General features: G+C 51.7%; 1 protein-coding gene across 4 annotated transcripts; it reads left to right on the forward strand.

Moving 5' to 3' along the window:
• The first annotated feature begins 5,857 nt into the window (after nucleotides 1–5,857).
• Nucleotides 5,858–14,524, forward strand: NRN1 (neuritin 1). 4 transcript variants are annotated; one of them, XR_014016925.1, is made up of 4 exons: nucleotides 9,176–10,123; nucleotides 10,212–10,356; nucleotides 10,500–10,727; nucleotides 13,357–13,447. XR_014016925.1 is itself a non-coding variant. In XM_081247048.1 (3 exons), the coding sequence occupies exons 1-3, from the start codon at nucleotides 6,039–6,041 to the stop codon at nucleotides 13,583–13,585; spliced, it is 429 nt and encodes a 142-aa protein (XP_081103174.1). In that variant the 5' UTR covers nucleotides 5,858–6,038; the 3' UTR covers nucleotides 13,586–14,524. The 4 variants fall into 4 exon arrangements, 3 of the variants coding, with proteins under 3 accessions (XP_081103174.1, XP_081103173.1, XP_081103172.1); XM_081247048.1 differs by lacking the exons at nucleotides 9,176–10,123; nucleotides 10,500–10,727 and adding an exon at nucleotides 5,858–6,093 and having other exon boundaries at nucleotides 13,357–14,524; XM_081247047.1 differs by lacking the exons at nucleotides 9,176–10,123; nucleotides 10,500–10,727 and adding an exon at nucleotides 8,831–9,147 and having other exon boundaries at nucleotides 13,357–14,524.
• Nucleotides 14,525–27,649: the final 13,125 nt, after the last annotated feature.

Below are 27,649 nucleotides of genomic sequence, written 5' to 3' on the forward strand. Positions count from 1 at the left end.
TTGTGTCAGCTAGTAAGAACTCTCAACGAATGATCAGGATACACTGAGAAGACATAAAAATCGGCTTGGAGGGGCCCCCACCGGCTAAGTAGGGGACAATTTGGGCATTAAAATAGGGGTTAAGCCACCTGGCTAGCTTAGTCAGTAGAGCATGAGACTCTTAAAATAGGAATGAGAGGGGATTACAGCACATTAATAAAATAGAAATTCATGAGATGATACTGATATAAAGGAATAAAGGAAGGAAGGAAGGAAGGAAGCAAGAAAGAGAAAGAAGGAAGGAAGGAAAGAAAGAGGAAGAAATAAAGAAAGGTAGAGAGAAAGGGAGAAAAAGAGAGAGGGAGGGAGGGAGGGAGGGAGAAGGGGGGAAGGAAAAGGGAAAGAAGAGTGGGAAGAAGGAAGCTCTTCCTTACAGTAGAATGTCAAGTAACAAATTTAGAAGAAATGAGGAAAACAGAGAATCACCATTTGGTAATCGTCATAGAGGTGGTTGACTTAGGAGTGGTCAGTGGATGCTAGGGCCCTCATGCGGAGTTATGGTAAGGACTAGGAAATCAGTGTAATCTCAGAATACTTCCCTCCAAAATACTTACCAATTACAAAGACAGAAATGATGAAGTTAAGGAAGAGACACCTGACAAACCAGGCAATTGAGGTTAACATCCCCAGTGGTGGAACGGGTCAACACGCTGTTACTCCCTAAGGAGATTCATTGAGAAGAACACCTGGTTTATGAAGTAGTCTCACCATGACTGTTTGGTGTGAGTGTGGTGGTGAGAAAACACCACATGGACCAGGGTGAGATCACCCCCAAAGGAAAGGCTTTCAGGATACGAAAGACACGGAGACACTGAGGGTTTGAACATTAAGCCAGTTTTGCTTACATTCCTGGAATAAACTATACATGCTTTCTCTTCTGTGAAATGCCTTTTCATGTCTTTTGCCCAGTTTTATTTCAGGGTGTGTGTGTGTGCATGCGTGCATGCTTTAAAAAATTGGTTTCAGGAATTCTTTAGTTCTTGTCACCAATTTTGGTGATTTTGGTAATTTGCCCTTTCCTTTCCTTTAAGGTGTTACTTTATGAACAAAAGTTTTTCATGGTCAAATTTGTCAATCATTTCCAGCTCACGCTTTTTATGCTTATTTAAAGTTTAAGAATATTCATCTATTGATGTATATTTCACTTAGTTTTTAAAGCTATTGGGCGGGGCACTATCTAAGTCCTTAAACCACCTGGAGGAGATTTTTTTAAAATAATTCATTTGAAATAACTTTAAACATAAAGAAAAATTGCCAGAACAGGACAAAGAACTCCCATAGCCCTTCACCCAAAGATTCCCCAATATTAACATTTTATTGTGTTTTCTCACTGCTGTCTATTTATCTCCATTACTGCTATTCCTTTTCTGAATCCTATGGGAACAAGCTGCAGGTATGACATCTCATCTTCCCTAAGTACTCCAGTGTGTGTCGCCCCCCCCAAACAAGGACAACCTTCTGTGTGATCGCCCTACAACTCCTCAATTGGGAAATCAACATTAGTATCAACTAATGTCCCATTCACAGACCACAATCGAATTTTGCTAACTGTCCCAACGATTTCTCTGACCTTTTTGATTTAGGATCTTATCTAGGAATACAGATTGCTTTTAGGTGTCATGTCTGTTCTGTTTCAGTGTGAATGGGGACCACATAGATGTTCACTCTGTGACAAATTAGTGAGCTGTGCAGCTCTGTTTTGTGCATTGTTCTGTGAGTATATTTCATAATAAAAATGTTAATTTTAAAAAATAAAGTATTTATTATGAAATAGAAAGCTAATCACACGCATACATTTCAAGCATAACATTTGCTCCCAGGATTCAGATTTCTGCATTAAAATCAAGTTTCTTCTGCCAGCCATATATTTAAGCCCTAGAAGTCCCAACTAATTTTAAAGCAGTGATCAAAAAGTGAAAAATCACCTTACCAAGTAGCAGATGCAAAGGGAGACCCAAGCCTCCCAAAGTGGGTTTTTATTAGGACTCTACCACCACATCTCGAAAAAAATTTAACCCCCTCTGGGTTCACATGATTATTTAAATATGGTATAGTTGTCGTCATTTTAAATAAAAGAACTATATACATTAATATTCATATTTTGATTAAGGACTCTAGTTGAAGGTATAAAAAATGACAGACTAAATTTATGAGAGAGATGTATCTTTAGAGCAATCCATTCTAATATAGCAGTGGGTTTTTTTCTGACCCAGGAAGAGGTAGGATTTCCTAGTAGACCTGGCAACTGCTCTCGCAAATAATTTCAAAGAGGTGTTTTTAAAATGGTAGCATCTGGAAAGTCCACTTAGGAGGGATTGGTAGAGAGAGTTGGGAAATGGACTGGCTCAATGCTTTGCCCTATTACCAGTGCAAGAACACACGCACCTGCACCTGGTGTCCGCAAGTGTGTGGAACATTGCATGCGCCGCTGGGGGCGGAGGCGTGCGGTGGGGGGGAGCTGCAGGACCCTGAACCGAGAAAGGAAGGTGGTGCCAACCAGGCTTCAAATTAGACTTGGTCTCCTTCTGGCAGTTTTAGGGACAGGAGTTTTGCACGTTTATGCTTTAATTATGCAGACCTACTTTCGGGGGGGAGGGGTACCTCTGGCTCATTTTGATATGCAGATCCAAACAGCACCATTTTTTTTTGTTTTTTTAATCCTGAACTGCACACGTTTCTTTAACTTTAAATGAAATTGCTTATCAAAAGGAAACGTGCCCTTTGCAAGAAGGCACCTGTAACAAGCATCCTTGCATGGACTTTATTCCTTGGGCTGCACAACCACAGTATTCTAGAAAACCTCCAGTCCACAAAACTCCAAAGGCGAAAACCGCCTTGGAGATCAGGTCGTAGTCCGATCTCCGCTGTTTTTTCAGATTACCAAACTGCAAGTCAGAGAAGCGTGGGGACAGACCAAGGTCACCGCACTACTGACGACACAAGGCCTAGGACCTGCGTCTCCCCACTCTCGTCCAGGCCACTGCTTTTTCGCCTCAAGTATGATGTGGAGTGGACATTTCAAATTAAGAAAAGAAAGGAGGAAACCTTCGCCAAGGCCACCTTCAACCGTGGATGTTGCCCGCAATGTCCCTAAAGAGCCAGCATGCGTTGGTAGCCCTGGACTTCATTATCCTTTAATAAAGGAATTAGGGAAAACCAACCTCTCTTGGAGCCCCGACGGCAGAACGACCAGTACTTTTAAAATTAAGAATTAAAAAAAAAAAAAACACTGTTAGCATCTGCTTTCAACCATTTACCCCAATATCGTTTATGCGCGGTACTGACTCTGCTCTCTCACTTCCTCACTTTCCAAATGACCCTCACCAGCGAGGGGAGGCTGGGCTGCACATGGAGGAAAGTGGAGGGAAGGCCAGCGGGGGTTCCAGCGACGGCGCGCCCCACCCCGCGGGATGGGCTGGGACCCAGGACCGGCCCACCCGAAGCTGGTGGCCGTGCGCACGCGCAAACCGCCCGCCCTCTGTTTCACTCTGCTGTATTTAGCCCTTCAGCGCTGCCAGCTTGCACACCCCCAACGCCCCAAGTTCGGATGACAGGGGTGGGATGGGGAAATCCCAGGGCACTCTCAGAAAACGACGTTTTGTAAGATCCGGAGAGGGGGTGGGCGGGTGGGTGAGCAGGAGAAAGGCAAGGACGTTAGGGGCAAAAAGCCTCACACCGCCCCCCGTCGGGCCCTGCAACAGTCTGGGCTCGGAGCCGGCGCCCCAACTCTGGGCGGAGGAAGGATAAACCTGGCGGGCAGCACGCGCGGGGCCCAGAGGGGTGGGGCGGGGCTGTGGGCGGGGCCTACTGCGGCTCCCGAGGCCCCGCCCCTCGGACAACCTCTCGCCTTGCCATTGGAGGCCGTCGGGGGCGGCTCCAAGAGACACCCGCCTCTCGCCACCTGCCCCCGCCCCGCCCCCTGGCTGCCCAAGTTTTCGGCTCCTCCAGGAGCCTCAGAGCGCAGGGAAAGGAAACACCCGGGGCTGCCACACCGCCCCTGGACGCTGGAAAGGCTACCCCCACTGCCGCCCAGCCCGTCCGCCTGGTGACGTCAACAGGGTGGGGCCACGAGGCCCCGCCCCTAGGCCCCGGGCCCTGGCCCTCGGGCCCCCAGCTCTGGGTGTGCCGCTCCTACGGGATGCGGGGAAGGGGCCACCCTGCGCAGACGTTCCGCGTCACAAAGGGCCGCAGTCAGAGCCCCCGCGCCCCCCTTCATCCCCTCAGCCTCCACAGCACGTCCCACCGCCCTTGTTTTGCCCCCTTCTCGCCCTTTCTCTGTCTCTGCATCTCCAAAGAGATGGGCGCGCAGGTGGCACAGTGCCTGGAGAAGCAGATTCGATTCGATATCGCCTTCATCCGTCTGCATATCTACCGCTTACTTAATATCTTGTTTTCTCCTGTAATTTTGGGAGATTTAGCGGGTCCTTTTCATCTTTCATTTCTTTTTTCTCTTCACGGGCTCAAAGTCGGCCGGCTCCTTCCTTAGCATTTGATTAAAGAAGCTAGGATTTAGGCTTCTTTTGGTGCAGAGAAAGGGAAGGAAACCAAAGCCTAACCGCGTTTAGAAAGAAAATAGCTCTGTTCCTCTCTCATCCTTAACTCACGCTGTCGCGGTAGCACCTCGCGCGGGCACAGGCGCAGCTGCAGAAGCACTTGGTTGCAGAGAAGGCTGCGTCTACACAGGGTTTGCGCCCGAGCATCAAAAGACAGTGCAGGTGTGTGTGGACGCGGGTGTGCGTGTGCGTACGTGATGTACGTGTGTGCGTGTGTGTACGTGTGTGTGCGGCCCAACAATAACCTTAAGAGGCGCATCAGGATCAGAAGGAACCCCTCACACTAGCGATCGCCTCGTAAATTTCCGAAAGCTCTGCGAGTCAGTAAATCCTAGTGTCCGAATCCCTAGTGTTGCAGAGGCTCCTTCCTCCCTGCTCTCCCCGCTCCCCAATACAGGTGTCGCCGTGCCTCTTGAAGCGGCCCCTCGCCCGCGGGGGCGTCACCGAGGACGCGAGGTGTATATTTCAGGACCCCCGCGTGTGCAGATTAAACCCCGCGGGCCTGGGCGTGTGAGCGCGCTCCCGTGCCGTGTGTGCGGGAGGGTCTGGGGCGCTCGGCTCGGCTCGCGGGCGTGCGCGTGTGTGTGTGCTCACGCGCTTCAGGCTGTGCCCCGAGTGCAGCTGCAGGGTTGGAGGAAGAGAGTAGGCCAGTGCAGCGGGGCAGGCGGCCCAGGGGGCTGTCGAATTACGGAGCCGGCTGAGCACTTCTTCCCTCTCCCGCTCTCGCTCCTTTAAACCCCGCTGCAACGTAGGGAGGGAGCTGGATTCGCCGAGTTGCTGGTGGAGGAGGGGGGAGCAGGTTGAAACAATCGAGTGGGCGCGCCAGGACTCCCCGGCTCCGGGCGGGGAGGGGAGAGGGAGCCCCGGTCCTGCGCAGAGAGGGGGCGGGGTTGGGGGCCCGGGAACAGCGAGAAGGCGGGGGGACGGCTGCGGGGCTGGGGAAGTGGTCACCTCCGAGAGGCGAGAATTCGTTCGGATCGCACATTAATTGGAGATAACTGATTAATTCGAGCTTCTGATGACTATAAATGGCGATTCTCTACCAAGGTGTCTTTATTTTTTTTTGAAAAATATCATTCCGTGTCATCCCCCACGTCAGGCCTGCTCGTGGGCGTGAGGCTGTACTTCCTCCGCCCCTCCTAATGGAGTGAACCATTCCCAGCACTTCCCCCTCTCCCTCAGCCTCTCTCTCTCTCTCTCTCTCTCTCTCCCTCTCTCTCTCTCTCTCTCTCTCTCTCTCTCTCTCTCTCTCTCTCTCTCTCTCTCTCTCTCTCTCTCTCTCTCTCCTCGCTCCCTCTCTTTCTCTCCTCCCTCTGCCTTCCCCGTGCATAAAGTCTCCGTCGCTCCTGGAACTTGTTGGCAATGCCTATTTTTCAGCTTTCCCCCGCGTTCTCTAAACTAACTATTTAAAGGTCTGCGGTCGCCAATGGTTTGACTAAACGTAGGATGGGACTTAAGTTGAACGGCAGATATATTTCACTGATCCTCGCGGTGCAAATAGGTAAGTGGCCGGCGGACCGGGCTCGAGGAGGTACGGCGGACGGCCGGGGCCGAGGTGCCCAAAGGAACCGACTGGCCCGCGGCCGCCCGGGGGTGCGGAGAAGTCGGCAAACCTCCAGGGGTGGGAGCATGGGCTCCAAGGGACTCGCGCGTCCCGGGTTGGTTTTTCTAAAAAAAAAAGGGCGGGGGAGACTCCAAACCTTCGCCAGGAAATGTGTGCGGCCGGCGTTTTCTGGAGGGGTTTTCCCCCCTTTTTCCAAAGCGCACGTCCGTTTTTGCTCCCCTCTCTTGGGTTTACCAGGTTTGGTGCGCTCTGGGGAAATGCACTGGTCCCTGCGATACTGCAAGGTATTATTTTTAAGGGTCAAAAGGTGAATGCAGGAACAAGATGGCTAGGCAGCTACAACTGGAAAGTTTATGTGCAGAAAGCAAAGATATTCTGGGGTTCAGACTGCAGCATTTAGAACTTTGTCATCCTCCCGCCCCCCCCCAGCCCCAGTATCCTAGCTGCAGCATTCACACCGGGCAACGCAGACCGGGCTGGGGGGCAAGTTGAGAAGGATAGGGAACCCCAGAGTACGTCTTTTAATATGCTTATCATTGAGGAGCTTGAGTTCAGCTAAATATATGTGGATATAATTGTCTATGCTCATTTGCCTGTTCCTTTCCACATAGGCATCAGTATTTTCTATATAAGAAGGGGTTAAGAAGTGCTTGCAATATGCCGTGTTGGGTGCCTGTTATTTTTGTTTGTTTGGGACTGATTATGGGTGGGTTTATATAGTCCCCATTTTATGTTATGGAATCTTGAGTCCTAGCTACCCTGTCGTTGTTTAAAAGTTCACATTTTTTCATCCAAAATGAAGAAGGCATTATGGAAGGGAGCACTAGAAAACCCCCTTCCCTGATGCGGGTCAGAGCATTAATGAATGTGGCCTAAAAGTGAAAGTGAAGCAGATTATTAATAGAATGGACAAGAGAAAAAATAGAAACTCTTCAAACGGGTTTTCTGGAGACGAGGGAATTGTTGGTGCCTGTCACTTCAGGCTGTAGCATTCTTTGCAGACAAATCCTTTCAGTATTGCGGGGGGTGGAGGGGCTTTAGGGAATCGGTTTGGGGCAAGAGATGAAATGCATAACATGTTTCTTCACGAGAAATGTGGAGGAAACAGGCTTTGGCGTTATCTGCATATTAAAATGGATTCTTTGCAGTGGGCTTTTTATGCATTTGACATGATTTTGAGTATCTGGGGGTTTTTTGCATGAACATTGTAGGGGCTTTAGAATGTGTGGATGCAGGATGTTGACGTTGCCTTTAATTCTAAGAAACGATTTGCTGTTTTGAATCTGGCTGTTTTGAATCTTTGACATTAGTGCAAAGAGCTGCAATGAATAAAGAACATTTCTGATTGCAGCAAATCCCTTAAATCTTGGAAATAACTGGATGTGGCTTTTGCAGTTAGCCTGCAGATTTTTAGAGAGCAGGCGACAGCAGTTGTTTTTGATATAGGGGTTGTAATCTGCTTTCCCGGTAGGAAATAACCTTACTATGGATGGGGTAAAAAAGACAGCGATTGTGTATGCGAAATACGCTTGGAACACAGTAACCTCGGCCCGAAAATGACCATTTGTTGGCTGTGGAATTGCAATGGAGCATACTTGTTCCCGAATGTCTGCCCTTTCCCGCACCACAGCCTCGATCTTTATTAATTCCCGGCTGGGAACTGTCCCAAATCACTGACATTTGGCAAGAAAAGCGGGGGGTGGGGCAGGGACGGGAAGGTGGAGGGGTGGTGACGGCCAATGAAGGCTAGGCGGGAGGAAGTTTGGAATGAATGAGAGGTCGAACGAATGAATGAACGGAAGGAAAAGGCACAAGACGCGGACACCGCAGAGAACGGGGAAGTAGCCTGGGTCGCCCGCCCGAGCCTCGCTGAACCAGGGTTCTAGAAGGAAGGACAGGGTCGCGCCGGCTGCCCCCTGCCCGGAGGCGTGAGCCTGCGAAACACTTCCCGCGCGCAAGCCCCCGGCCTCCCCAGCCAGCCAGAGACCGCGGAGTCACAGTTGCAAAAAAAAAAAAAAAAAACAGAAATTTTCACGACTTCTTATTTTACACGCGCGCGCACACACACACACATGCGCGCTGTGACATGTCTTCTCCTCCAGCAGCCCCCGGAAAGACAACGCGACAGGAGCGCTTCCCGCGCCCCCCACCCCGGCGAACCCCAATTCTCCTTTAACATAGTGTCAATGCATCTTAGTGGCAACTTTTTCACCACCGAGTCTTGGGGGTGGAGGTCAGGGGTAAGGAGAGACTGGGTGCCGGGGCGGGAGGGAGGATGGACTGTATTTTATTTCGTTTCCTCGCTGCAAAGCAGCATCTGTGGTACGGATTATAGAGGGTGCCGCGCAGGGTTGCTTTCATCGGGACCGGACCGCGTTCTGTTGGAACAAAGATTCGTTTATTCAGTGTTCTAGCTGACACTTGAAGTCGCAAGGGCTCTTACTGTTTCGTAGGGGGACCGGGAGATTGATAAAGGTTTATGTATCTGCCCGAGCCGAGGTCGAGTCCCTTCCCCAGAGCTTCCCGTTCCGGATTAGAAAGCGCAAGTCCCGCCCAGCTCTTCCTGCAGCAATTTGCAAACGGTGCGCTCTCGGAGGCCTCTGCAGCTTCGGTCACCTTCCCCCTCGCCTGCTTCTGGCCTGGCTCTGGGCACCGGCGGCTTGGGGTGGTGAGGTCCTCCCCGGAGACACCCACACGCGAGCCGCGGCGCCCTGAACACTGCCGGGAAGGGCCCGGCGCTCAGGGTCCGGGCACTGGAGGCCGATTTCCATTCCGAGAAGATTCGCCCCTTCTCTCCCCTCCCCTCGCCCCAGCAGCGCAGATCTGCGCTTCTTGCGCGCCCTCCTGGCGTCCCGGGTGCTTTTGGCCGCTCGCCTCGGAATCTTTAGCCCGGCTCGTGGGCCTTGGGAAGGAGAGAAATGGCCACGGCAGGGCGCCGGCCGCCTGGAGCCGCGGGGTCTGGCCGACCTGAGACCAGGAGCGAGGACCTCGGTGCGACCTGGGTTTCTTCCTCCTCCCCCCGCCCCCGACCCTTCTCCTTCACCTCCTCCCACCGCCCCGACTGCGATCCCGGTCCCCTCTGGAGGGAGCCCGGAGCTGGAGGCCGAGAGCCCCTGGCGGCAGCCACCTGGGCCCTGAGACGCACTGCTGGGGCCTGGCGAGGAAGGGTCTCAGCCCCCCGCTGGCGGGAGTGGTGACCGGCCTTTCCAGGGGAGCCGAGCCGCGAATAGAGGCGGAGGGAAGTAAGGGGCCGGCCTCACGGGTTTGGCCTCCGCGGAGGTGACCCGGGGTCATTAGCTCAGACACATCCTGACCCTGCCGGGCCGCGACTGCCCCAGACCACTCGTCCCCCTTCGCCCAGTCTCTCGGGGTCGGGGGGCGAGGACCTCACTAGGAACGCACACTGCATGGTAGACAGTCGGTCTTAGAGTGAAACAATCCATGTCGGTGGCTGCTGGTGGCTTCCAGCGACTTTATTCATTTGTTCAGTCAGCAGTGTTTGCTGAGCGCCCGCCGAGCCCGAGGCTTCTTCGCTCGACGTGGCGCTCGGTTCGGCTGCGCGGCCCCCGGCTCTGCCGCCTCCCAGCCCCTTCCTCGCCCCCCGCGCTGTGCTTTCGGACCCCCTCCGTCGCCTCAGAAAGGGAAGATCTCACTTGGAGAGCCTTGACGGGCTCGCTGGGGAAGCGCTGGGAAACGAAGGAGGGCGTGAGGAGAAAGAGAGAAATAAAAGAGGCGGGGGAGGTGAGAAGAGGGGGCGATGGAAACAGAAAAAGAGACGGAGCCACATGCGGGAGGGAGTCGCACCATAGGAATGGCCTCGCCTCCCCCTGTCCACCCGCTCACGCACCGGCCATCTGCAGGAGACGCGCAGTTGGGTGCGGGTCGCTCGTTCTCGGGCCAAACCGTTCATTCACCTTTGGACCTGGCGCTCCCCGAGCCCGGGCGCTAGTGGACACCGCTGGACGGGGTGAGGCGCGCCGGGCCCAGGCGGGCGGGCCGTCGGGCTGCGGGGCGGGGTCGCGGTGCTGCTGACCGGTGTCCCCTCCTCCCCGCAGCGTACCTGGTGCAGGCCGTGAGAGCAGCGGGCAAATGCGATGCGGTCTTTAAGGGCTTTTCGGACTGTTTGCTCAAGCTGGGCGACAGCATGGCCAACTACCCGCAGGGCCTGGATGACAAGACCAACATCAAGACCGTGTGCACGTAAGTGTCCTCTCTGGCCCTCGAGGTTTCCGTTCGTGGGGGGGACGCTGCGGAGGTGGGAGGGCGCCCCGCCTCCCGCCGGCGGTCTGTATTTGGCACCAGTGCGAATCCGCGCCTTCTCACCTTCTGGCTCCCACCCTCAGGCCTTTGCCGGGGCCTGCCCCGCCCAAGGGGACCCTGTGGCCTGGGATGGGCAGAGGATGATCCTTTCCGCCGGGCCCAGTCCCACCCTCCGCAGCCTGACCCGCGCGCAGTCCACGCGCTGGAACCGGGGACGAGGGTTTGGGGAGCAGCTGGCAGTTCCTCGCTGCGCTTTGAGGCCGTCTTCGTCTCCCTTTCCTGCTGCGCGAATGAGCACTTCCCGAAGAACGGTTGGTTTGGCCTGAGAGGCGTTTTTGGTAGTTCTACTAGGTTCGCTTAAAAGGAAAGGCACTCCCCTATTTTGTCCACTTCCTCTAATAAAACTCCCCTCCGGTGCCCGCCAAGAAAATTCGCGAGCAGCAAGGGAGTGCGGATCCCTCTTCCTCTTTCTAGGAGAGAGACGGAAAGAATATTTTGTTTTGTGCCAATGACTTTGCCCAAGAGGAGCATGTCCCAGATGTCCAGTGATCACCTCTGCGGAGTTGGTAGCCAATTCGGAGCTTTAGAGTAGTTACCCTTCTTGCTTCCCCCCTCCCTCCTGCATCTGCAAGGTGTCCCCAGGCCAGGCCAGGAGGGAGTTCGTGGACAGGCCCAGTGGCGTTTTTCCAGAGCTTGGCTGGAAAGCACAGCTCCCACTGGCAAATGAGGGTAGCAGAGCCCTACTGTGGTGGACCAGCCGCATTTTAGCTGCTGCAGACCTTAGAAATACTCCCATCTTCTGCAATACACACGCACACACACTTTTACTTTATTTTTCAAAAATAGTTGTGACCCTCCCCACCCCCATAATGGCCCTTCCAATAAAGCCAAGGCAAAAGGTGTTCCTTGTTTCCCATAGGTTCGAGTGACCATTTTCTGCACCATCCTTAATTTTGCTACACACAGTCTTAAATACCCTGGTGGCCACCAGAAGTCACAGCGGCTAAGTGGCTGCTACTTTCCTATCAGGAAAGGGACAAAAGGCTGGGTCTGGGAGGCACACCCACCTACTTTAATCCTAAGTGTCTGATGATAGGTAAGAAATGTACCTATAACAATGGACAAGAGGTTAAATACGGATCCGCTCTCAAATCCTCCATCATTTGCCAGAACTTGGTTATTCCAAGCTATTTTAATTTTTTAGCAGGACTTTCGTCCTGGAAAATGGAAATGAGGTGGGCCCCTCTCAGAGGTGGCAGCCACAGCCGGGTCAAGGCTCCCACACTGTTGGTGGCACTGAAGCCCACCTCTTCTCAGCGCCACCTGGATTCTGTCGTCTTCCACCATGTCTCTCTTCCAGGAAGGCCCTGTCCCCATCTGGGCATGCATAAGGAAAGGAGAGATTTAGACATCCTTTGGGAGGCGTCATTATGCAGAGAGCTGTCCTGCCGTCTCTTGGTTTCTCTAAATCTCGGTATTTATTACAAATTGAGGAACCTGGAAGCCCTGCACCCCAGGCCCCCCGGTCCTCATAAATCAGAGACTCTTGGAGGTCATTAGAAAACAGCCAGAGCTCAAGGCAGTCCAACAAGCATTTATAACTTGACTGTCAGCCAGAAGATGGGGTGGGGGTGGAAACCAGGATACATCGTGCTTACAGCCCAGGCTAGTGAGTAGAAAGGAGAGAGGGGAGAAAATAACCAAATTTCGTGGAGGGTCCTCCCTGGTGACCTGGCGCTAAGGGCCCGGGCGAAGTGGGAGCCGGCCCGAGGCTCACTGATCGCCCCAGCCCCGAAAGGAGACAGCGCCCCAGGAATCGATCACGGGTTGGAATGATATTTAGTCTCGAGATCTATTTGGGGTTTTCAGAAGAAAGGGGGACAATAAAAAAAAAAAAAGGACAAGTTGGAGGAAGGTTGTGGGGCGGGGCTCGGAGTCGAGTCCAGGAGGAGCGAGGGGCTGAGCTCGGCGCGGGGCTCTGGGAAGAGGCGAGAGGGGAGGGCTGGGAGTAGGGTCCCTCGAAGGCTGGCAGCGGCGGGCACCGCGCCGGCCCAGGAGTCCGGGCCTGCGGTTGCTGGCAATACACCCCGAAGGCTGCGGAGGTCCAGGGCCACGAAGAAGCCTCGGGAGAGGGGGAAGGGCAGGGCCGGAGCTCTGGGGTTTGAGGAAGCTGGAGGAGGCCAGGAAGCCAGCCCCGGGGGTCCGGGCGCTGACACTCACCGAGCCCGTGGAGGGGAGAGGCAGGCCGCAGTCTCCGGACCGAATCAGAGCCGGGGGGGCGGCGTGGAGAGCAAGGCGAGGGGCCACGGAGGACCGAAGCAAGTGAGGAGGAGGAGGAGGAGGAGGAGGAAGTGAGGAACGGAACAGAGGAAAACCGATGGGAGGGAAAAGGAGGAAGACAAAGAAGGGGAGAGGGAAGAAGGGGAAAGGGGAGAGCGGGAGACAAAAGGAGGAGCGGAGGAGAATGAAGGCCACGGGGAGAGTGCGCGGCGGCGTGGAGAGGGAGGGAGGGAGACAGAAGGGGCGGGCGGAGGAGAAAGCGGGAAGCCCGGAGGGGAGGGCCGTGCTCCGAGCAAGCAACCCGCTTGCAAGCCAAGAGGCATTAATGGGCCGCAGCTTGCGAGGCTTAGCACTGTTTTCCTAGCTTTGCCCGCGGAGGCCCAGCAATCTGTTTGCGCAGGCCGAGGTGCCAGCGCGGCGCAGCGGGCGTGGCCCGGCTGCCGGGCCGCGGAACCCGAGAGGGAAGGGGCGGCCTCCACCTCGGTCAGCGGCATCCAGGCTGCGCGGAGGTCCCGGGAGCGCCTACCGGGCCCCGCCCGGCGCCGGGCCGGCGGAGAGGGGGTCGGAGGGGGGCGCCGGTAGGTTTGCCCGGGGCGCAGGCCCGGGGTCCTTCCCGCGCCCAAAGTGAACCCGCTTCTGTTTTGTTCTGTTCCTCGCCAGATACTGGGAGGATTTCCACAGCTGCACGGTCACAGCCCTTACGGATTGCCAGGAAGGGGCGAAAGATATGTGGGATAAACTGAGAAAAGAATCCAAAAATCTCAACATCCAAGGCAGCTTATTCGAACTCTGCGGCAGCGGCAACGGGGCGGCGGGGTCCCTGCTTCCGGCGCTCTCCGTGCTCCTGGCGTCTCTCTTGGCAGCTTTAGCGACCTGGCTCTCCTTCTGAGCGCGGGGCCGGCTTCCCCCGCGCGCCCACACACACTCACGCCATGCTCCCGGAAATCGAGAGGAAGATCCATTCGTTCTTTGGGGACGTTGTGATTCTCTGTGATGCTGAAAACACTCATATAGGATTGTGGGAAATCCTGATTCTCTTTTTGATTTCGTTTGATTTTTTGTGTTTTATTTGCCAAATGTTACCGATCAGTGAGCAAGCAAGCACAGCCAAAATCGGACCTCAGCTTCAGTCCGTCTTCCCACAGAAATACGAAAACGGCAAACCCACCCCATTTTTTTAATTTTTATTTTTTGGCACAAGAATCTCAGGAACGGCCCTGGGCCACCTACTATATTAATCATGTTAATACATGACAAATTATGGGCTCCTCCTAATAGGAAAGAGAGGAGAGGAGAAGGCCAGGGGAATGAGTTGAAGAGAGAAGCATCTCGTGAATAATTCACGCTCATGTCTTTCTTACACAGTATCTTGTTTTGATCATTTCCACTGCACATTTCTCCTCGAGAAGAGTGAAAGGACGGATTGTTGGCCTTGTGTTTTAAGGCCAGGAGGGAGAGAGGAGAGGGGTTGAGGAAACCTCGGGTTAGAGGTACAGGCTGCCAGAAAAAAACGCTGCTGAAATCACTGAGAGGTTAAGCTTTACCTGCTCGTGTTGATGCATCTTTCCAAGTCCACTGCCTTGATTTTCCCTCTTGTTTTAGCTGTTACACATACAGTAATACCTGAATATCCAATGGTATAGATCACAAGGGGGGGGGATGTTAAATGTCAATCTAAAATATAGTTAAAAAAAGATTTTGACATAAAAGAGCCTTGATTTTAAAAAGAGAGAGAGATGTAATTTAAAAAGTTTATTATAAATTAAATTCAGCAAAAAAATTTGCTACAAAGTATAGAGAAGTATAAAATAAAAGTTATTGTTTGAAATGGGGGTGTCGTCTGTTTCCTGCCCCAAGCCTGCTTTCTTGGCCGAGTTCTCGGGTTACCTGAAGGGACACAGGATGCCAGATGATAAGTTCACCTGTTCACCTGCTAAGCTACCATCTTCAAGCAGACCCTCCTCCACCAGGACACCTTGCCACGTCCCTGAAATTGTGTTTACTTAAGAGAAAGGGGAGGTTATATTTTAAATAAGTAAACGGCAAGGATCCTTTCTAGGTGAGGTCTGGGGGCACTGGGCTTGCGCGCAGCTGAGAATGCACACGCACACCCACGCGGGTCGGAGCCTCAACGACCGGCCCCGCAGGCCGCGTCCTCCCGGCGACACGCCGCTTCCTCTGCGGTGACCAGGGGCTCCTTGCGGAGGAACCACCATTAAGGGCTCTCTCAGAGGGGCCAGGCGCTGTGGTCCCTGGCAGGGATCAGGTGAATCCTTTCATAATTAGTAAGACAGCTCAGCTGAAATGGCGAGGAGACGGGGCCTATCGATCTGGCAGTCGAGCTGCTTCCACCCCCCCTATTTATAGGCCCGCGTGGCCTTACAGAGAAGTAAACATCCACGAATAAATGCAAGCAGAGGAGCGCGGGGTCCGGGGCTGCTGGATGCGAGCAGGCTGCGGGGGGGGGGGGGCAGACCCGAATGTGGGTCTTTGTGCTCAAAGACAGCTAAATCGGATTTCTTGGACAAGGTGAGGGTGGGAGGGGGCTGGGGGTGGAGATGGGGGCGGGGAGGGAGGCTGAGAAGGCTGCAGCGGGTTCCCGCGACGCGCTCCTGGAGGGTGCACGGGGCCCTGAAATGCAATGTGTAAACAATCACTAGAGTAACAGTTCATAAATCAAACCCAGTAGGTTGCAGCCCAATCTGCATTCCCGCCACGGATTGAATTCCAGCAACACATGCGTCCCTGCGCCCCGAGCGCTGGAAGCCGCCCGGTTTCTTAATGGCAGCATCTATTAGCGCGGCGGGTTCACGCACGCCACCTCGCCTCCACTCCTGGGACTATTTCCCTCGCTGCCCCCAAGCCGCCCCCTCCTCCGCCGACCCCGCAGTCTCAGGCCAGACCAAAGGAAACCCTCGCTGCCTGCGCGGCGTGGCCACCCACCCCGGAACGCTGGCTGTTTGGGTACATAGAGTTTGGTTTTGATCGTTTCATCTCAATGTAATTTTCGGCCTAAGTGTAAGTGGGACGATTCTAGCCTGAGTTCAACCCCTGGGATTCAAATTAAAATGTCTGAGCCTGTTATAAACACGAATCTATTTAATGATGGGGGGGGAGGAGGAGAAAGAGGGTCTACTCCGGCCAGTCTTGCTTCGATAGCCTCCCCGCTCCTATTCGTGTGTCTACCTCCGCAAACCGGGGGCGAACCAGCGCGCACCCCTGGGCCCATTGCTCGCCAAAGGAAAACGCACGCGGCGTTCTCCCCATGCTTTGGGGTGGTGGTGGGGGGAGACCCCCGCGACACGAGGAGGACAGCCCTCCCCTCACAGCGCAGGCTTCCCTCCTAGAAAACGACCTCCTCCGAGATCTGCAAGGAGGCGAGGCTGAGGGAGAGGCAGAGGGGCGGGGATTGGGACCGCGGGCTCGGTCACTCTCATCTCCAGGAACCTGGTCCTCCTGCTGAGGCTCCAGCTGCCTCCCAGGTGGGGCCTCCCTCCAGGGCGGCCTGTCCCAGGTCGTCCGGGGGAGCCTCCAGAGAGCCGGGTGCCGTGTCGGGGCTCCCTCGCCCTCTGGTAGGCCGGGGAACACCCTCCAGCGCTCTTGGAGAGAGAGCCCAGGGAGGGAGGGCCTTGAGCCCCGGAAACGCTGCCGCACCTGGCTCGGTAGAGGACTTTTCTTCTGGTTGTGGTGACTGTTTAGATTATTCTCGCGCCGTCTTCGACTATAATTTGTTGTTTGATCAGGATGACATCTCCATATGTTAGCTGGTGTTATCGTTTTTAAGCAGCAGCGCGGTAAGCCCTGCGCCCAGCTCGGGGAGGTAGTAACCAACCAACGTGAGCACAAGTCACGTCCCATCGCTGAGATGGGGTTTGGGGGTGCGGGCGGTGAGGAGTATCAGGCACCGAGCGGATCGTCCTCCCGACCTCCGCCCGGCGGTTCCAGCTCTGCGCATCGCTTTGCACGTGGCCCACTCGCGCTAGGCTGCCAGCCCTTGAGGACCTGGGGTCGGGGAAGGGCCCTCCCACTCCATCCCTTGCCCAGTAGATTCAAGGCACAGAAGTCCACTGGAGTGTAATGTCTGGTTATCCTCAGGAAAATGTCAGAGAGGCCAAGTCCAGAGTCCCCGGCTCGGCCCCCCAACTTCAGGGCCCTTGGGAGGTGGACGTATGGGGGGGGAGGAGACACGCAAAGGAAGAAGAAGGACCGGGGCGTGGAAAATGGGGGAGAAAGATGGGGAGAACCGGTCCGGAAGCAGGGCGAGCGGAGGGGAGAGAGGAAAGCAGGCATCTTAGACTGGAGACGACAGCGCTGTGGACAGAGGGGGAGGAGAGAGATGAATCTGGGACCTGTTTTCATTCAGGATCCTCAGGGAAGCGAATCAGCCCAAGGACCACCACGTCGATTCTCTTTCTGGGCATCTGGAGATCCTTTCACTCCGGCTGAAGCCTGGAGGGCGAGGGCCCCACGGGTGGCAGCGCCATGGGGCTGGCCAGGCCGAGCCCAAGCGTGGGAACTCGAATGGACGACACGGAAAGCAGCCTTTCCCCTTCTCCACTTCCCGAAATTCCCTCAGTGCTGGCAGAGCTGCTTCCGGAAAGGTCTTCCTTCGACCCTTCTCTCCCTCTCCTCGCCCCACACAAGGGGCGGCGCCCTGGCAGTGCCAGGCTGGACGCGGGTGGTCCCAGGGAGAGGCCCACTCTCCGGAACAGTCTACCGCCCTGTCCCACGGGACCCGAGGGAAGGTTCGCTGCCTCTCCTTTCTTCCGAACACCCACCAAAGGAAATCAAAGCGTTGGTGCCCTTGCCCCTCGCCCCTGGAGTGAAAAGAAAGTGGGGGACGGAGAGCCATGAGGACACGCGCTGAGCGGTTGGCTGCTCTGCACTCCGGAACCTGGGCATCAGGGAACTTTCTAATGAAGTAGTTTGGGGTTTTCCCCCAAGGAGAAGAACGGCATCTCCCAAGGGCCTTTCCTTGAGATTGAGGCGGGGGCAGCCTGGGGCCCAGACCCAAATACCGGCATAAAAAAACTGGGCCCACAGAGAACAGACTGGTGGTTGCCAAGGGGCAGGGGGTTGGGGGAGGGATGGAGTGGGAGGTCGGGGTTAGCAGGTGTCAGCTTTTATGTAGAGAATGGGTAACAATGGCTCTACAAGTCCTACTGTAGAGCACAGGGGGTTATGTTCAATATCCCGTGATAAACCATAATGAAAAAGAATATTTAAAAAGGAATAAATATATATATATGTATAACTGAATCACTTTGCTGTACACCTGAAACTAACACAACATTGTAAATCAACTATACTCCAATAAAATAAATTTAAAATAAATAAATAAATAAAACGAACCAAGAAGAAAGAAAGAAAAAAACTGGGCCCAGCACTGCCCAGCCAAGCTCGGGCAGCCTCCCGGCTCCAGCCCCCGAAGGAAGCGGGGACAAGGAGTGTAACCTCCTGTCCAGCTTCTCGCCCTGGAAGGACATGCGTTTAGAGTGAGGACCCAGGAGCCAGAAGACTTCTGTTACCATCCACATAACCACGGGTGGCTTCCTTAACCCCTCTGGACCTCAGTTTCTTCCTCTGTAAAATGGGGATGGTCATACCTACCTCATGGGGTTGTACTTTGGGTCAAATATGATAACACGGGTGAAGCACTACAGGCCTCTTACCTACTGTTGGCTATTATTATTCTTGTTTCCCCCTGCCTCCTAACAGGCTTAATCCCATGGGTCTCACTGAATTCTTCAGAATAACCTGGAGGAGAGAACCTCTTTACAACCTTTAATACTGTGGAGCAGTTTTCCCTTATACTCCAGCAGCTTAATTTCCTCTTGCTACAGGCTACCCAGCACTCCGGCCCACTCCGGCCTTCTCAGGAAGCTCTAGATAATCTCCCTGAATTAAGTCAGCCTCTGGACAGGCTCTGTGATTGCAGACCCTACCCCACCTCCAGCTGGCACCAGAGCCCAGGCCGGGCCCCTGGCTCTCCCTGCCTTCGGACTCCCAATCTGGGGTCCCTGGTTTGCTCACCGCTAAGGGGTTTGCTCCTGGAGTCTCCTCCACAGCTTCCCTCCCCACCCCTAGCCCATCCCCCAACGCCCGCCATTTAGAGTAAACTCCTCTCTCAAAATTTAACCCAAAAAAGTCATTCATTTATTGTAATCCGCCACACAATACAATGATACATAGAGCGAAGAATATTAACCCAGCCTGCACTAATGGTAGTAGACACGTGGGTCCTCACACACCTCTCCCCGTGCTCATGAAAACATATCCTGACATACACCCATACTGGGCCTTTTTTCAGTTTTACAAAATTAGGATATATACTTCTCTTCTACTAATCCTTCAAGATCAAGAGCTAAGCAAATAACTCCTTTTAAATAGTTACACAATATTTCTTAGACAGCCATACTACAATTTATTTAATTTTCCACCCATTGATGGACTTTTAGGCTTTTCAAGTTTTGTGTGTTTGTCCTACGAATATTGTCGTAATAAATATTCCTCTTCAAACAACATTGTGTACTAGTATTTTTATTTCTTCGAAAGACTAAATTCCCCCAAACTTGGATTGCTGGACAGGAGGGTATGCATGTGTGTTTATTTGTTATTTTTTAAATGTATATGTGCTTTTCATTTTTTTAAAAAAACGTTGGATTACTTTCCCAAAGAGTGTGGATTGCCCATTTCCCCACATCCTGATCAACACTGTATGTTAACATTTTTTTGGTTTTGTCAACCCAGTAGGTAACTGGCGGCTTTCTGGAAGGTCATACTTCCCAGCCTTGCATTGGGTGCTCTGGGCTCCTCTCTGCCTTGATCACCACCAGAGGCCCCCCAAGACCACCACCCAACTGCTGGGGAAGGTCCAGATAAGTTTTGGGTCCCCCTCCCTCAAGCAGTGGGCAGCGGCAAGGGCCAAGTCAGGCATAATCACTCCTGGAAACCCCCTGACTTTGTGTCTAACATAATCCACATGCCTCCGGGCTTGGCCAGGGACCACGGGCAGGTGCAGTGGGGACTCGGCCACTTCCACTAGGGCACGCCCCCTGAGGCTCCGTGGGCCAGTGCCAAGGCTGGATCCCCTGGCCTGTCTGCAGTGGAGAGTGAGGAAGGAAGAGGTCCACAAAGATGACAGCTGAACATCTCCTTTCCATCCAATGAGACCAGCTGGGAGTGAACCAGGAGGAAGGGGGATTCAGGGTACAGAGACCTGGATTATACTCCGTCTCTTGTCTCTTCCCCACTTACTCTGCCCCGCTTCTTAAAAGATTTAGCTTACTTTTATTGAGCACTTACGACGTGCTAAGTATTAGGCTAAAGCTTTGCCAACATCATCCCATTTTTGCACCCGTTTCTGTAGGCTACTGTATTAGTCTTATTTCACAGATAAGAAAAAGGTTTAGAGAAAGGTTAGAAATTTGCCCCAAATCAGCAGGCAGAGCTGACATGTGAGCACGCATCTGTTTCAGGAAGCTGTTTTAAGACTTCACTTTGCTGGTTCTATTACTATTTTGAGCAAAAAGAGAGGTAGAGAGCACGAGATTAAAAAAAAAAAAACCCAGAAATGACAAAGAAACATGAGTTCTGTGATAGGTAGAATAATGGCCTCGAAAAGATTCCTAACCCCTGCAAGCTGTGAATATGTTAGTTACACGGCAAAGGGGGGTTTAAGGCTGCAGATGGAGTTCGGTTGCTAATGGGCCGACCTCAGAATAGGGAGGTTATCCTGGGTTGCCCCTGAGGGCCCGATATTCTCACGAAGGTTCTTAAAAGTCAAGAGGGAAGCAGAAGAGGTCGGGGTCCGGGGATGTGAGAAGGACTCCACCCACTTTTGCTGACTTTGAGGATGGAGGCAAGTGCCCACAAGCCAAGGAAGTTGAGCAGCCTCTAGAAAGTGGAAAAGACGAGGAAATGGATTCTCCCCCAGCGTCTTCAGAAAGGCATGCAGGCCAGTGATGTTAGCCCAGCGAAACCCATGCCACACTTCTGACCTACAGAACTAACTGTAAGATAAGAAATTTGCATTGTTTAAGCCACCAAGTTTATGGTAGTTTGTTATAGTTGCAAACAGAAAAATCATACCAATCCTAATTTTTATATTACAGATAGCCAGAGAGCCTGGGTGTACAGGATGTATGTTTGCTGAGAACTGCTCAGGGCCCTTCTTTGAGTTTTGGGAGGTAGAGGTAGGGGTGATGGCAGCTTTATTTCAGCCTGGCGGGGGGGGCAGTAGTATATGTGAAGGAAGGAAGGCATCAGGGAGTAAGTTTCAAAGGACAAGAAACAAAGAGTTGAGTTGCCGTTTTACCGTGCGTGTGTTGGCGTAGACACTCTCTCATTATCTTCGTTTTGTGTCCCTTTGAGCTGCAAGCATGTCCTATTGCTGCCTTTTCCTCTGGTAATTTAATGGACATGCAGATGAGTTACTTGATTCTGTGCCAGTCGCTTGCAGGCCTGCTCAGATATGAAGAGTTCCTCTACAGCAATAGATGGTTTGATGGGACATTCATGAAACGTATCACCAGGTGGTCATTCTCTTGATAAATCACAGCAACTGATATTAGCTGCAGACCTTATCACCTGGACAAATCATGTGTTGGATTGAGTTTTTAAAGGTGCTGGTGTTGCCAACTTCGCACGTGACCCAGAGAACAGGAGGAAGTGGGTCCAATCTCTATGGAAGTCCTGGAATGAATCGCTTGCTATGGGTGTCTAGGAAGGGAGGTGAGTAAGAGAAACACAGGAAAAAGCAAAGCCACACCGGCCACAGGCAGGCACTGCCTTCCACATGGAGAGAAACTCCTTAAAATAGGCCAAACCTGCTAAAGAGGAGAGGAGGGAAAAGGACACACTTGGCCATCTGGGTTAATCAAGTCACACATTGCTTTGTTGACATCAAGATACCACTGTGGGAGTCTCTTCTTGAGTAAGAAAGAAGCAAGATGAAGCAAGCAAGCTGGTGGACGAGGCCAGGCACGGAGAGTTAGCTTCAGCCTGGTGGACAGATTCCTGCCCCTGGGCCAGCCTTATCTTTCCACTGCCTTGGGGGGTCTGCAGAGCTTTGGGCAGTGACGGTGAGAAATGGCTCTGGGACACTCCTAGCTCTCTGGTTGCCTCCCCAGGCTGCTGGATTGTGCCTCCTTCAGGCAGGAGAGAAATCCCAAGCAAAGGGGTTCATTTAACTCTGGCCAAACACTAATTCATCACAATAGGCAACCTTGAGGGGGACAGAGAGCATCTCAGGTGTGTGAAAGGTACCTCCATCAACGCCAACTCCACTCCGGAGCTGTGACAGCCCCCGCCTGGGTGCCAGCCAGCCTCTGGAGGCGTTCTCTCTGCCTAGTGCGTGGGGCCGTCACGTCTGTATCAGGCACACCTGCTACCTTTCACAGAGCAGCCTTGAGCCAGTGCAGTTTCCTGTGTAACTATTCTCCTGCCCTCCTTTTTGCACTGTGTCCTGCTCTTTTGAACAGAATGAGAGGGCCAACTGCATTTCCTACATTGCTTTGTTTATGGGATGTGTTGTATATTTTTTCCTCTTTCTGAAATAGTCTTTGGCACTTTTACAGATAGCAGAAAAGAGAGGCTCAAATCTTTATTTTCAGGAATTGCTATACATGTATATTCAAATCCAAAATGTATTCATGTATACCCACTTACACAGATATTCATAATGACAGTCTCCAATTCAAATACTCTCTAATTCATATACTCTCTAACTCATATGCATTCTCTCTAAGACACACGGAGATACACACAGGCTCAACACACGCACACATTGCACTTGGTGCTTTGACCTTATTCCCTCCAATTTGCTCTTGGATCTTGCCTCCTAGGTACTAAATTGTCTCTGCCATCTTGTATTTCATTCTCCAGATGCTCCTTTCCCTCAGCTTACAAACACACCCAAATCTCTGGAAGCCTAAAAGATAACCCCCTCCCCTTATCCATCCTATTCTCCCCCCACTGCTGACCCATTTCTCCATCAAGCTCCTGGAACAACGCCCAGCCCACGGCAGGCACATTGGAAGAAGGTGTGAAAGATGCATGCTCCTTCCCGGTCCGCCAGCCTCTCACTTCCCAGCCCCCTCGCTGCCCCAGCGCTGGCCTCCAGCTTCTCCCCTTCCAACTACAGACACGTCCTCCTCGTTGGCCTCCTCCCTTTTCCCCATTTGTATTTTACCATATAAAAATTATCTTATCTGTTTTATTTTAAAATTTACCAAGAATCCACACTCACTGTAGAAAAATTAGCAACTGCAGGTGACCCAAAAGGGGAACATTAAAATAACCATCATTTCTCCAGCCAGCAACATGCATTTTGGTCTCAGCATCTCTTCTCTTTCTACATGGATGTGATCACGTCATTTCCCTTCTCAACAAGCTTCACTTCTTTTCCATTGCTGAATCATTGCTGAGAGGTTCAGGCTGCCTGCGTGGCACTGAAGACTCATCAGGATCTGGCCCCTTCTCATCTGGCCAGACTCTGCCCCCCACCCCGCCCCCGGAGCCCTCTGGGTCCCCACCTATACCCTGCAGCCACAGGGGACTCTGTGCCCCTCCTTGAAATGAAACGTCCTCCCCGACTGCATGCCTTTGCTCACTTCGTTCTTCCAGTCTGAAAAACATCGCACTTCCATCCATCACCTCCCTCCACCTATGGATATCTTACTCTTTCTTCAAGACTCCTTCAGGCCCCATCTTTCATGAATCTTTCTCTGACCCCCTAGTCAGAATTCTTGGGTGGCCCCTTGGTTGCCTCTTGTCGTTCTTAATTTTGTCTGCTGATCTGTTTTGTCTTTAAACCAGAAGTACCTTGAGGTCAGGGACAGTGTCACAATCATCTTTGCATCTCCCACAATGCCTAGCACTGCACGCGGCACAGATATTTATGGAGTGAAGAACACTTCCAGCCCCTCTTGCCTCACACATATATAGTTGTACATCATAATCTTGGACGCATAAAGAAAGGTATTGCTGATGCCAACCCATCTCTGGGCTGCTTCTTGCTAATGCTTTTTCTCCCTCAGAAACTTTTTCCTGGCAGCCTGGGAAAGTTTATCCCTGGGAAAGCAGAGGCATGAAATTGTTGGATGCATGCCATGGAGTCCATCCAGTGGTTAGAATCAAAGGAATAGACATGCCCTTGACCATGTGTATAAAAGGAAATGAATGAATAATAGTGAAAACAGGAGGGTAGAAAAAGAAAAGAAGCAACTCCTCCTTGGTATATCCTTTTCATGCTTCTCAGAACAACTTACTATACATTTCACTAGCTGCCGTGTCCTTTCACAAGCTACAGGGAGACCTGGAAGACTCATGTTCTTCCCTTCATTCCCTCCCTCTCATTCAAGGAACTCTTGGAATCAATAACTTTCCTGCTTCCTTGTTTGAAGAAGAGAATTCTCCCTGCTTCCTCTTCACTCGGATTATGCACTTATCACCTCAAGTGTAGACTATGATAGTGCATGCGGCGACCAGCCTCTGGGATGACCTCCAAGGATCCCTGACTGCTGGTCTACGTGCCTGTGTGTAGTCATTTTGCACAACGAACCAAGGCTGGCCCCGTGTGACCAATAGAACATGAATGAAGTAATGATACGTGACCTCCAAAGCTCGGTCATGTGAGGCATTGCAGCTTCCTCCTCAGTCTCTCGGATCATTTTCTTTAGGGGAAGCCAGTTGCCATGCCATGAGGCGACTTAAGCTTCCCTGTGGAGAAGCCCACATTGAAAGGAACTGTATCTTCCTGCCAACAGCCAGTGTTGACTTGCCAGCCCCATGAGTGAGCCCCCCCGTGGAAGCGGGTCCTCCAGCCACAGTCGGAACTTCAGATGGTTGCAGCCCCAGCTGATCTCTGACTGCAGCTTTGTGGAGACCTGGAGCCAGGACCACCCAGCAAGCTGCTCTCAAACCCCTTACCCACAGAAACCGTGAAAGATAATAAAAGATGCTTGTTGTTAAGCTGCTGTTTGAGGATGTGTTGTTATGCAGCAATAGCTAATAAAATGCATCTGGTATTTTCTTTCGTTTTATCCTTCAGTGTTTGTGCATATGTCCACGTGAATTTTGATAGGTTTTATTTGTGACACTCAAAAAGAAAGGACTGCCTCTATTGATATTTAACCGCTGTGTAGTGAATAGCAAAGTACTTCGAAGGGGTTGTCAAGTACCTAAGTACTTTAAACAATGATTGCCATCATCGGGGAAGCAGGTACCCTGAGGCAGTTTGGGAATATATCAGTGTGTCCCAACAGGAAAAAAGAAGAGTCCAGGTGTTTCAGACAGAGGTAACTTAATACAAGGGAATGGCTAAAATGTGTCAGAAAGTCTGGAAGAGGAAAAGAAGTGATGTTACCCAAAGACAGTAGGAAACCACTGCAAGTGCTTAGGTCTAAAGGAGCCAAGGAGAAAATGGCATTACCCAGAGCCCGTGGCCACTGTGACAACGGAGGCTGCTGTGCTTTTCTTCCCACCTCCCAACCTCCTGTCAGAGCCTCCCATTGGCAGAAAGTAACAGGAAGCAGTAGGCAAAGGAGTCTGGGAAATGTAGTTTGTGAGCTTCCAGTCCTGGCAGAAAAGATAAAGACAGGGCAACTGAGGAGCTGAGGGCCCATAGACATTATTTGTCTCTGGGAACAGTAACAGAGAAACGGAAATAAAGGTGTATGTATTTGACAAGCCTCTACTCAAAACTAAAATATCCAACATATTTGTGACTGGAGAAACTCAGAGAAACAGACGCTCCCACATTCATCTTTCAGTGCATAGTCCAGTAGAAATAGGTTCAAAACTCTAAATTCTTCTGAAGAGCTGCCACATCAGAGCCCTTTTTATTAATTGTAGAAGAACAAATCTAACAAGAAGAGCCAACGCCCTGAGCACTAACACGGGTCAGGCACAGATGTAACTGCTTTTCAATTGTCAACTCATTTACCTGCTACACATTGCCACAAAGTCGGTCCTACTAGGATCTGTTTTGCAGGTTAGCAGACTCCATCCCAGGGGAATGAAGTCACGTCATGGTGACTAGCAGAGTCAGGGTCCCAACATGGTAGCCTGGTTCAGAGAGTCCACTGTACTGTCCCTCGTGCCTTCATCACCTTGCCTAAAATGTGGGAGCTACACATCAGCTTGTACCTATGCCCAGAGTATTCAAAGAGTTTAATAATATCAAGAGGAATAAAAGACAAGGCCTGTCAGAGCACAACCCCTGAGCTATGGGGCCAACGTTAGACTCGGCTGGTCCAAATGTCCACTCTACTATAGTGCAGCCCATTAATGCTTCTAGAATTAGAAAGGTCGTGGTTATTGAATTATCTAGGACTCACTGAAAGAGCCTTCTTAGTCTGGAAGTATCCAACCCCAAAATGGAGAAGATTAATAACCAGTACCCAGGGAGGGCTTGTGAAAGGAGAACCATGAGCTTGGACAGAGATGAAACCCCAGGCAGAACGCTACAACCAGGCGGCTGTTTCTCTGCAGCCTGCACCCCTGAAAAACGCTGAAGCTGACCATTTCAACAAGCTCACTTCAGTTCTTCCCTTTTGATGGAGAGGCAGAGAGGAGGAAGACATTGGATCCTCAGAAATTTCATTCCAGCGTCTAGGACAACTTTATTTTTTCATACTTTGGGGGTTTATCTCACTTTTACATTGTGATATAGTTGACATATAATGTTAGTTTCAGACGTACAACGTGGATTTATCTTGTTTTTAAACAGCTGGTGATTTGTACCGTTTTGAAATAATCAGTGACAGGGTCATCATACCTTGCGAGATTCTAGGCTGAAGGGAGAGGAGAACAGAGAACATCACGTAATAGCCCCAGACACTCCCACCAACCACTCTTATCTTCTTAAGATGCTGTTTCTTTCGTGGAGACTACACATTGGCCCTACTTGTTAAGTTTTAAAAGGAGTGGGGCAGTAGTGGAATGTATAGATTCTCAAATAATTTTAGATAGCAGATCCCCGGTACTGAGTCCCCCTGAGTCCAACACGAGGAGCACAATGCTTCTTCTGAACTAACGTAAATGGCCCGTGGAGGGTGGAAGGGCAGGTCCCACTCTGCCCAGGAGCTGTCACCAGGCACTTTTAGAACAGTCCTGTGTGCTGGGTTGCACTGTTCAAGGTTAACCAAAATGGATCCAATTCCTGACTTCCAGGAGGGGTATTCAAACAGAGAACAATGACATGGAAACATAAAGCCTTACATAGCTCTTTTAAAAATTGAAGTATAGTTGATTTACAATGTTGTGTTAGTTTCTGCCGTACAGCAAAGTGACTCAGTTATACAATATATATATATACATTCTTTTTTATATTCTTTTCCATTAGCTTTGACCGTAACGAAAGCGACTGATTTTCACGCAACTTATAGGAAAAAAATGTTAATGGTTTTATAGCCATTCCGTGTACAGATTTATACAATAAGCCAGTCAGGCTTCCCTTTGCCTCATTCACGACCAGAGGAGAAAAGCTGGTGCACCCTAAGAAGAAAAACAAACCTATTTTGGGTGGCCGTGTGCCTGTGTGCAGTTATGAATAGAGGCATATGGAAAGAAGAATTAATACAGAAAAAACTTTCTCAAAATGAATGACTTGTTTTGAAGAATTTGTGTTTCTTTCTTTACAAATACAGAGTTACAACAAGACAGCCATCTCTGCTGCAGCTTTGCACCTCAGCAGAAAGGAGCCATTCTCTGCTCACTCAAAGGACACACAAACTGTTAACCCTTCCGTCCAAACATCCAACTCAGGGAGGTGGTAACTCCAAAGCTCACACTTACATACGCCCGAGTAGCCTTTTTTAGTTTTGTCCCTCTTCCGTTAGGGTCTTTTTATAATAAAACTGTCAACATGAAAAGAAAGCAGTTGGCTCAGTACCACAGACAGTGATTTCCGAGCAGGTGCATCATTACGAAACGGGGTGAAAAATACCAA

This window comes from Mesoplodon bidens (assembly GCF_964165515.1).
Source record: "Mesoplodon bidens genome assembly, chromosome: 10".
Classification (NCBI taxonomy): Eukaryota; Metazoa; Chordata; class Mammalia; order Artiodactyla; family Ziphiidae; genus Mesoplodon; species Mesoplodon bidens.